General features: G+C 40.0%; 1 protein-coding gene across 1 annotated transcript in view; it reads right to left on the reverse strand.

Moving 5' to 3' along the window:
• NAAA (N-acylethanolamine acid amidase) overlaps positions 1-10546 on the reverse strand; it is an 11833-nt gene extending 1287 nt beyond the window's left edge. Inside the window, exons 1-8 of the mRNA XM_010295459.1 lie at positions 10389-10546; positions 8412-8538; positions 7538-7628; positions 4529-4605; positions 3037-3209; positions 2118-2180; positions 1462-1528; positions 885-913 (exon numbers count right to left, since the gene is read on the reverse strand). Of these exons, the coding sequence (XP_010293761.1) occupies positions 885-913; positions 1462-1528; positions 2118-2180; positions 3037-3209; positions 4529-4605; positions 7538-7628; positions 8412-8538; positions 10389-10489 (728 nt within the window). The 5' untranslated portion in view covers positions 10490-10546. The remainder of the gene's footprint in view (positions 1-884; positions 914-1461; positions 1529-2117; positions 2181-3036; positions 3210-4528; positions 4606-7537; positions 7629-8411; positions 8539-10388) is intronic.
• Between the last annotated feature and the right edge of the window lie 409 nt (positions 10547-10955).

Below are 10955 nucleotides of genomic sequence, written 5' to 3' on the forward strand. Positions count from 1 at the left end.
AGTGACCAACATTGCAAAGGCAAGACGATTAATTTATAAAACTAGCAAAGCAGCAGAGCAACTTTTAGTGGAAACATACGCACTGCTTAGGTACAGAACGGTTAGAGCAAGCGGGAAAGAAGCTGATAAAAATGAAGCCTGCTGGCACAATTTTTAGTATTTTTTCCCCAGTTTGTACAGCACAGGAACTGTATCTCTACATCCATTTTATCACTGTATCGAAATATTAGTACTGCTAATCTTTGCCGTGACACAGATAGAATCTTCTCCTTTCCAATTTCCTCACATTTTTAAGACAGAGGAGAGGAAGTCATGGCATTAATTTTGAAGAAGCCATTGCCAAGCTCTAATGCAAATGACTGATCCAGAGAATATACTGAGCTCCTTATAGAAGTAAAACACAACAGCATAACCTGCGCAGGTGCCATTTGTGGAATAATGCAGAACAGTAACGGTATGCTGAAATTAATCTCTCTTAAAAATCCAGTAAATGGGTACCTAAAAGCTGCGTCCCCATTTAATTTTTTTTTCCTTTCTACACATCAAGCAGCGCTACTTCAGAAACTCCTGAGAATGGCACAAATGACTTGGCAGAAAGTCCAGTTGCTCCCCTAAGCAGTCATGAGTTTCACTGCTACAAAGGAACTTCCCATTACCAGACTGAGCCTAAGGAAGTGTAGTTTCTTGGCTAGTGTGGCAGACCAAAGAGGAAAAGTGCTGTAGAAGTGAAAGGACTGCCACATGCTCAAGCAGAAATCTAAGCTGGGAAAAGACAAAATATTCAGACAGATGCATACGAAGATCCTAAGGAAGTTTGTGATTGACTTAAGTGGCCTGAGACATGGCAGGAGGCCCTGATTAACATCTCTGAATCTAATACTTACTTGTTTAAGACTGGCTTCACTGACAACACCTGTACAGAAAGTTTGAAGAGTTGTCATTTTGGTAAATGAAGAGGGAATTAAAAAGCTATTTAGAATCAACAGTAGGATAAAGTTATGAAAAGGAATAATGCAAAATCAAGGATTTCTCTTGCTGTTTTGGGTTTGTTTTTTTAAAATATCAGACCATTTTAGAAAAATATTTAAGCAGCCCACTGAAATAAGCAACATTTAAGTTCTCAAAACTAACTAGAGTAAATATCACTCATGTCTTAACGCTTTATCTACCTGCCACAGTATTTGTAACTGAGCTTGAAATAAGGAACTGCACAAAGATCATGGTGATGGGATTCACCTCGAGCACTTTCCACCTGGATTAGCAGACTATTACAAGGGCGTTCAGAAACATTCTAACAAACTTAGCAGCCTTAAACTCTCCAGAGGCAGTTGTGCAGTACACCTTTTTCACTATGCCTTCCTTGCACAGTTCTTAAATCCCTGACAAAAAAAAAACAACTGCACTTGTGCTTCGAAAAAGACCTTTAAGACAAAGTCACAATGCAGAGCTTAAAAGAAATACCTTAAAGAGTGTATCAAAATTGATGTTCTGCTGTCCAGTAGCATTGAGAGCTTTGATGGCTGGAGTTCTGCGAGAAAACAACACAGTATCATTAAACACACTTTACTGTTCCAAAGGCTACAGAGCAGCAATGTGAAACATTCCTCACTAAATGCCTTTACATTGAAATGCTTGCTTTGGCCTAAAATAGTCCTGAGTTCTGTGTGACTAAAAATCTAGTCTCACATTGCAGAAGCTACTCCATTACTACACCACTGAGTGCAGGACCAACAGGGAATCCTCCAACAGCTTTTTGCATCCTACGCAGCCTAAAGACTGTATGGTGTCTGCGAGCACCTTCCTAGTGCATTCAAATACTTTTTCACTGTGAATCTAAATGCTTTAACTTTTAATAAACTTTGCTTTATAAAGCCATTTTTGGTACCTGCCTTATCCTTGCAATTTCTCATCTTTTATGCCATTCAATGCCACACAGACTTTCCTCCGGCATATGTGAGTATCTCTCCTTATCTGTTCCCTTTTGAGTGGCATTACAGAAACTGAATGAGCTGCCTGCTCAACAAGCTAACATCTGCTCAGAGAAGAAAACACCCAAGCCTCCAAGCTTTTTCAAAAGAAAAGTGTTACCTCACCACAGAGCTCCAAACTAAATTTACCTTCGATCGTCAAAAGGAGGAGGGGTAGTCCAGTGGTCATAGTTTGTCTCCACACGAAACCACCTATAACACAACACACAAACATAAAAGCAAAAGGCAAATCAGTAAGTAATTAATAAAGGCCAAGAATCGGTATCTCTGTATTGCCAAAAGCAAAACAAGAAAACCCTCCCTCAAAAGCCTCTTTCCCATCTCTCGCAAGCCCAAGGGACCCTATGTTGATAATGCATAGCAGCCTTCACCACAAACATGCTCCTGCTGGTGTCAGCGACAAAACTACTGCTGACTACAATAAAAGCAAGATCAGAGCTTTAAAGACACGATCAGAGAATGGCTTACGGGTGTGCGTAAGATGCAGCCTGCAGCATTCATTTTGGGGTACACAGAGCCAACAGGCCATCTGGCTATTGCCCAGCCAGTACTTACTGGCTGACTGTATGCATTAAGTGCCCTTTCCATCGCAGGGCAACTATTTAGGATCTCCTTCATATATTAAGCTGCTGATTTCACAAAATTGATGGGGACAGTTATTTTTAAGCCTTCAGCGCTTCTAGCACATTGGGTCAAAACTAATTTGGAATTGCTCAATTTACTGGTGCAATACCTGGCAGACAGACAGAAAAAGCCCTCAAAGTCTTGTCTCCTTTGGAATCTGGCTAAAAAAAAGAAAAAAATCAACCCAGAGAAATGCTTTTTCCAGCCTTGACCCTCTGGACTACCGTAACCTGACAAGGTGGTGTGACTCATTCCCAAAGAGAAGGAATTGAGGTTCCTTTCTGAGGCTTTCAAGCCTTCCGTGTCCAGCTATCAACACTAGTAAGAGATGCCCAAGACCTCTCAAGAAAGTTGTGTCACTAACCCTGCCTATCACTCAGGAGAAAATACAAAAAACCAAAATACACCATTTCTTTTTACTTACGCTCCACCTAAAGGATCAAGAGGCCAGAGATCTGCTGGCCCTCTTCTATTCCTCGTTATGACCATGCCTTCTTTGGGCGATACACCTCCTACAATATAGTAAACTTCAGCAATGATGGGAATGCCAGCTAGTCTGAGAACAGCTGACTGAAAGTCCTCTGCTCTGCTCAGGGTCTAATGCAAAAAGGAGATCACAGTGAAATGAAGATCACAGAGCACAGTCAAGCACGAAAACAAGCAGTGGGACATCTTAAAAAGAAGAAAAGGTCCAGCTTTGATTGAAAATGGCAATTGACTGTAAAGTGCTACTTGAAAATATTTCTCTGAAAATAGTTTTCCAGACTGACTAGCATATGAACATGAAATGCGTATGACTAGTAAACGAACTCATTAATCCCAGCTTTGCAAATTTTCAAAGGAAACAGTAAATATACATAGACATATACACACACATATGTACGCATATGTGTATGGTGAAAAGTGAAAAAAACTAAGAAGTCTGCCATTCAAAAGACAACGGGATAGATAAAAGTGGATGAAAGGGGGGAAAAGCCCACTCCATGTCTTTGTCTTGCCAGTTTAGGTAACACCGGTGAATAAGACAGAGGCATTGCTGACAGCAAGCCTGGCTTGCTCGTGCCATAACCAGGTGACTAACTTAGCAAAAACTGACAGTCACTGCAGCCAGTGAGGCTACTGTTTTCAGGCACGGGGCCACAACCTACTGAAGTACATCTTTAAAAATGGAGGCTGTGCAGGAACTAAAAACAAAGACGGAGAACATGCATCAAACAAAATTCTTCAGAAAGATGGGAAAAGCCCTGGAGAACAATTATTTATTTCTGTCAGCAGCACTGCAGCTAGTAGTTGCTAGTCACAGCCTTAAGACACATCTCAAACTCAAAAAATATGAATAACAAAGTCTCCAGCAGAGATTCCAGTTCTGCAGGGAGTTTACCTACAAACCGTATCAGTCATGTTTACTGTAATTCAGGAATCTGCAAAGCAGGAGACCTGTTTTATCTTAGTAGTACCCTAACACAGTATTCATAATATGTGCTATACAAAACACCAGGCTAACTCCTTCTGCTCACTAGTGAGCTCTGCATTTTTAATATGGTAATGTATCAAATGTAGCGTAAAATAACCACCAGGGCAGATACCAAGCATCTAAGCGTGCAGCTTCCTCGATTTGTTAAATTACAAACCACAGCTAGCCAAAATAGTCCCTAGGAAGGAAATCTTTGCACAGCTTCTCAAAGACCTTTTGGCATCAATTAGAAATTTGCCCCCTCTGAAGCACTGGAATTGCCTCTCTCATCCACACCACTGACAATTTGGGGACAATGCCTATCTCCTCTTACAAAATGCATTTACTTACCCATTTATTGATATTTTTGTGAAACTAAAAGTTGGAACATCACATTTACTAGGAGTTTGTAAGCACAAATGACATCACCGTGAACTATGAGAAAATAACTCGGTGCACTTACGTCTCGGACAAGCCAGCTGACAGGGAAATTCCGATTAAGGAAAGCAGCTATTGCATTTTCCCACCATCTACCACCCGCTGGAAAAAAAAAAGAAATTACTACACATGCATGTTACGTACGTTCTGTGAAGCCTATCCTCCTGTCTTCCTTTCTTCTCCATATCCCATCTCTAGCTCTGCAATCTTTCCCTCTACTGCATTACAAAAAAGCGGTGCAATAAATTCTTTAATTCTCTAACTATACCACTATCCTAAAACCATCAAATTTAGGCAGCTTATACAGAACTGACAAAGCACACACCACCTGAAAGCAGTCGGAGCCTCTACCACCTTGAGCTTATCAACACCGTTTACAACACTGAACCCTCACAGCGCTCCTTTTCTACTGTATTACTTGACTGATATCGATACATAAAATATGCAGGATGCGCTGCATAACCAGGCTAACATACCCTAGCAAGCTCTCCTTTTACAAAATTTGTCTTTCCGGTGCTCAGCTTTCTGTGTTATTAGATTTGGATATTGAAGTACCACAGAAAGCTAAAACCTCTGTGAAAAAGGGCAGCTACCTATCAGCATAAAATATCTGCATTTCAGGAGAAGGGCTAACAAAGAGCGTAACATCCAGGTGAAACTACAGGTGAAATATGAACAGACAACATAATCTCAACTAAGTTCCGCCATGGCAGCTGGATGAACATCCCTGCTTTCCAGAAAGCATCTCAGACCTGTAATGACAGGAGGGATCATTATCTTTGCATTTTGGTGTCTTCTGAAAGGTACACTATTCCTGCGACCAGTGCCGTAACAGGGTGCCAAAAATGGTCAAGAGTATGAGGTACAGTAGACAATAAAGAAGACAGCATTCACCACTGTACAGAGAATACACAGTACTTCTCGGAACTTGCCAGAGCTAGAAATGTCAATCAAAAACTATCACATTCCTTTCAGTACTGATCATTTGCTAGCTGCTCGGTTTTTAAACTGGTTTTATTCATAGCTGAATAATAAGCAATGAAGAGTCAAAAGTGACTGTAACAGGGACTAACACTTTGTGACATGTATTTCCAAAAGGATGGCAGGTCTGTTCACATAATAGAATAGTCTACATCTGTCAGCTCAAACATTAGCATTAATCACCTCATTATTCATCGTACCAAAATATTACAACAACAGGAAGAATTACACAGAAATCATGAAACAGCTAAAAAAAGAAGTTGCGATGGTGTTTCTATGTTACTGGAGAAAATTAGCAGAAGTAACAAAAACAGAAGGTCGTTTATAATTATTCATATGCCAAAACCAGAACAAGCCAGCAGAAACAATATGCTTGTCACTTGATAGACCTTCACCCTAATTTAAAGTCATCCCCCTTTCCAGCTGTAGTTCACATGCTCATTTCCCTAAATTTTTAGCTCAGTTGTACAGTAACAGATAAAGCAGCAAGCAGTCAGCAACAACTGATTTACAGGAGCGCGGCATCTGTTGAGCGATTTACTGTTGTCTGTAGTTAAAAAGTGACTAAAGTCAAGGCACGCAGGTGGACGACAGCACATCAGCTCCCAACGGACAAGGGGGGCCCATCTCACACAGAAGTTTGCAGTACTTGATTCCTCCGTCAGAAACGGGAGAATAGAATGGGTTTGTGCACAGACTAAACCGCCTCACGGTTGTCTCAGACGATCCTTATACTGAGGGTTGAAGCACACTGCTGAGAAACAGCAGGGAGAAAAGGGCGGCACTGGTTTTGTCCCTGAATTGTCCCTGTTCACAGACACAGGACTTTGGTCTGCAAGATTTTCTAAATCAAGCCTTTTGCAGAGATTCAATTAAGACTTAAGACCTTATTTCCAAGCCGATGTTAATATGAACTAAAAGCAGTTTGCATCTCTGAGCATCAGCCCAGGACGTTCCAGTTTTGAAAGGATTAAATAAGTACACTGGCATCAGAAGCAGGCTCTTAAGAAAATGAGTGTAAACTATGGGAAGAATCTAGCGAATGCAAGGCAGGAATCAAAAGGTTCATGTGCTCCATAGCAGAATCCCTACTAATACAGAAAATGAGTGTGAACTTAACGTAAACAGTAAACAGTGTTTGTGTAACATCTAAAAAAAATTTTGAAAGCAGAAGATTGTCCAAATTAAAAGAAAAGATTAAAAAGAAAAATTGCTTAATACAATCACAAGTGAAAAATAAACATTTATTTTAGATGTCGGTTCTACTGGACTACATTGTTTCCAGTTCAAACAAACAGCAAGTGAAGAAATGCAACAAGCGTCTAGTGCTTCAAAACAAACAAACAAAAACAAGCTCTGAGTTGGGCATACCTGTCAGTATTTGTGAAACTCAAGCGCTGACGGACAAGGCAGCGACCCTTCCTCTGCCTTCCTGACAGTTACAAGCCCTTCCATTGTCCAGTTTTAGTTCTCAGCAGCGACATCTCTCAACCTCCCTCTACTACCAGATCTTTCCTCAGCTGCTTTCCCAGTACCTCCAGGCATCCTCTCAAGTCCTCCTGCCCTTCCCCTAGATCGCTCAGTCTTACAGTTCTCTTCCCATGTTCTCTTTAAAGCTTCCTTATGGGGACAGAGAAATATGGAATACAGAGGAAGGGACTGAGAACTAGGAAAGCAGCCGTTTATTTGCTATACACGACAGCATCTCTTTCTCTCGACCCCTACTCTGCCATCTCCAATTGTGTCTCGTGAACAGACCACATGGATTTGCCTCGTATAGCTTTTCCCAAGGTCCTCTGTCTCCTTTGACACTTTTCAAGCTCAGGTGACACTGTGCTGACAAATAAATGTCTCCGCCTATGCAGCAGCCAAAAACTGGCAGCATGCGTGCTTTCACTCCCTGAGGCCCACCGAAGTCATTCAATTGCAGCTCCTTCCTGGCAACCTTAAGTGTATTTTTCCCTCTGGGAGAATGTGAGAGAAGGGCCAGAGCAGGCAGCAATCAACTGAAACAGCGTACGTAATGTCAAGTGTGGAAGAGAGGTTATTTTACCTCGTTCATCACCGGAGATTGTGAACTTGTGTGGACTTTGTCCAGTCCATAAGCCTACGTAACCAAGAAACGTGGTGCCTTGATACGCTATCTGAAATGAGGAAACATGCGGTATTTTAGCATTCTGGACCAGAACACTAAAAAAAAACCAGACAACATTCTGAAGCAGCATCCTGTATTTTTTTTTTCTGTGACCTGAATACATAAGTTGCTATAAAACACTTTGCCTTAAATTACAGTAAAACCTGAAAATTAAATTCTAAAAAGACTCTGACGACCAAAATTCACTGCGTTTAATTTGTTAACAGACACCGCTACAAACACTTTGGTCAAGCTAGCAAGCAGCCAAGCAAGAAACAAACAAAAAATTCTCCATTTGCAAAACAGACTACTGAATATTAAGAAAAATCACACTAACAAGGACTGCTCTAGCAACTAGATGAAAATTTCCAAAAATTAACTAAAATACACACGTTGGTCATGAAAATTAACAAGGCCGTAGGAAAAATAAAGAACCAGTTCCTGCCAAAACTTATCTCTTTGCTATATTCATATGTTCTAGTACGCTTTTTTTTTTTTTAGTATCTCAACATTTTCTCCTTTCAACACCTCCTTCCAAATAATGACCTTGAGATATCAGATTATGCTGTTTTATTTGTTCCAGATTATCACCACAAACTGGATATCCAGAAAGCAAAGAAAACCAGGATTCATCCCACACTCCTAGGGAAAGTCACTGTGGTGCTCACATAATCCAGTACATTTGGGATGGGAACCACATTCCTACACTGAATCCTGCTGCCTTATGCAGCTGTATGACCATACCTCATTCCTTCACAGAGCATCACCCAGCCGTGTCAACCACAGATCATACCTGCCCGCTTTTTATAAACCGCACATCAATTGTAATCTTGCTTAATATATCGACAAAAGCGTAATCCAGGTTCCGACCATGGTATATGTTTCCTTTGTCATCCTGAGCGACAATACTTGTACAGAACCTTCAGACATAAAAAGGAAAAAAAAAATTTTTTTAAAAAGCTATGTTAACACTTTCAATATTACAGTCTAGTTGAACGATCTCAACATTTCAGAAAGAGTAACCAAGTTTATCTTCTGCAACGTATTTTACTTATGTAAGCATACAAGTAAGAGCTTGTGTTATACAATTAACACTTACGCTTCCTGACCTGAGAGAACAGAATGACAGAATTTCTTACAGGTTTTGATTTCAAATTAAAAAAAAAAAAAAAAGGGACAGGAAGGTTTGACTGAAGTTCTGCATAACCACCCAACACTAATGTCCTATACAATTTATACATGATATTCATAAAGGCAAGTCCTTTCCTGCAGAGTCTAACATACAGAACTGTAAAACATTACAGTTACCAGATCCCACCCAGTTCGGAAAGTCAGAAGCCCCACTACTGTCCTCAACAGGTCAGATATTACAGACCAGGTAGGAAGCAGCATTTCCACTTGGGAAAAATGTAATTATTTTACTTCTTTTCTAAATCGAGATGAAAAGCTAACATCTAAAAATGTCCACAAAGTATCAGTCTGAAACTTTCTGCATTTCACTTTGACAATTATAGATCATTTCATTTCAGTTCGGCCGCCATTTATATTTTTAATCACAACTAGATAAAAAGTTCAAAGTCATCCTAAACTGATGAAAACATCAGTTGTTGTTAGTGTCAGCCATTTCAATAATAGTCTAACCTCTTCTTTAGAAGAGGAAGTGTGGTCAAATTCTTGTTTTAATAAGTTTCAGTTTTGTTGAAACAGGCTTTTTTATTAAGTATATTGAATTAGTAGGGAATTCAAAATTTGTTTTCTTTTGAGTGATGAGTCTGTCGTTCCAGTGATGCACAGCATTGTCTTGCAAAACTGTAAAGGCAAAAAATTTTGTAGACGACTAGTTTGTTCCTGGTTGATGTTTTTTTTTAGCATCGTTAGAGCTGAGAAACTTAAAATTTCATGGGCCTTACCAGGGCTCAGAATGCTAAGTGTCCTCTCTGAAATACTAAAAAAACTAGCATTTAAACGTCTATCTTCTCAGGTAATAATTCCTATTTAAAAAAAGATCTCTTTTACCCAGTATCACACAGTAAGAAAAAATAATAATCAAAACCTGTACAAGTGACTATGCACCTCTTTTTATTAAAAACTACATGAAGAAATATTTTTGGGATCCCCACAGGCAACATCAAGTGTTTATTATTCTCCTGCATATGCTTCTAGGGCAAATAAAAAAGACAGCGAAACTGAGTATTTTCTTCCACTGAGGTTTTGTTTGCTGTCAAAAAGATACTATATCCTTTTTTGCATTGTGCAAATCAAAAAGTTACATTATGTAGTCGTAGTGAAAATTCATCCAGAGAACGGTTTGGAAACAACGTTATCTCAGATGAATGATTCAACTAATTACATAGCAATTAATTCTTCTAGTTTCCTTTTTGTTGAAAGACAATTTAAACAACAAATACATTACACTTAGCTTAGGAGGTGAACAAACCCAAATAATTTGAATAGACAGCCTTTCCTTAATAGCAAAAGTTATTTTCATACTTTTATACATTCATATAGATACACATAGGCAAAAACATTACAGCTACACATTAACTTTATTAACAAATTAAAATAACTGTTCTGCATTTCTCATTCAATTCAAGATACAAAATGCCTAACGAGAGTGCAACCTTGCAGCTGAACATACAAAATGGCATGAGAACGAACCGTGCAAATCATCTGCCATGTGTCTTCACCAGCCTTTGCGCGTTCTCCCTGCAGAACTAAAATTATTCTCTACGTCCATTTCTACCAGATTCTGTAAGTACCAGACACTTACGCGGTAGATTCATAGGCGAAGTTAAGCAGGACTCCATCTCCAAGACTTATTCCCAGCGCTTTGCAGAGTCCCAGAATTTCCCCCACAAAGGGCTGTGGCATAATGAACTCCAGTTCTGCTGCTATCGGCTGAATCACTTCATGGACCCATTTTGGTACGCTTTCACTGCAAAATACATTAAAAGGTATTAGCTCAGAGAGACAAAAAGGTTTGCAACTTACACTTGGCAGTCAGATCCCAAGGAGTCTGCCACTTCTCTGATCAGCCTGTCACATGGATGCTGACCTCCCATCAGCAGGCTCACCTGCGCTGTATCGGACGTCCCCGCATCCCATCCCTCACCAAATCTCATCGGCTTCTGCACGTCCCCAAAGAAGCCTGCACAACCCGAGCGAAACGTTCAGTACGGGCTTCCTGCTTGCGGGGTTTTTGTACTCCTACCAAGGATCTCCCCAGTCCATCCTCTAAGCGGTTCCTAAGTGTATGAGTAATTCAGTGGTGCTCAGTGAGCGTTAAAAAAAACAACATAAGAAAACACCACCGAACTTTTGAGTTCCGAAAAGTTTA

This window comes from Phaethon lepturus, unplaced genomic scaffold (genome assembly GCF_000687285.1).
Source record: "Phaethon lepturus isolate BGI_N335 unplaced genomic scaffold, ASM68728v1 scaffold57360, whole genome shotgun sequence".
NCBI classification, from domain to species: Eukaryota; Metazoa; Chordata; class Aves; order Phaethontiformes; family Phaethontidae; genus Phaethon; species Phaethon lepturus.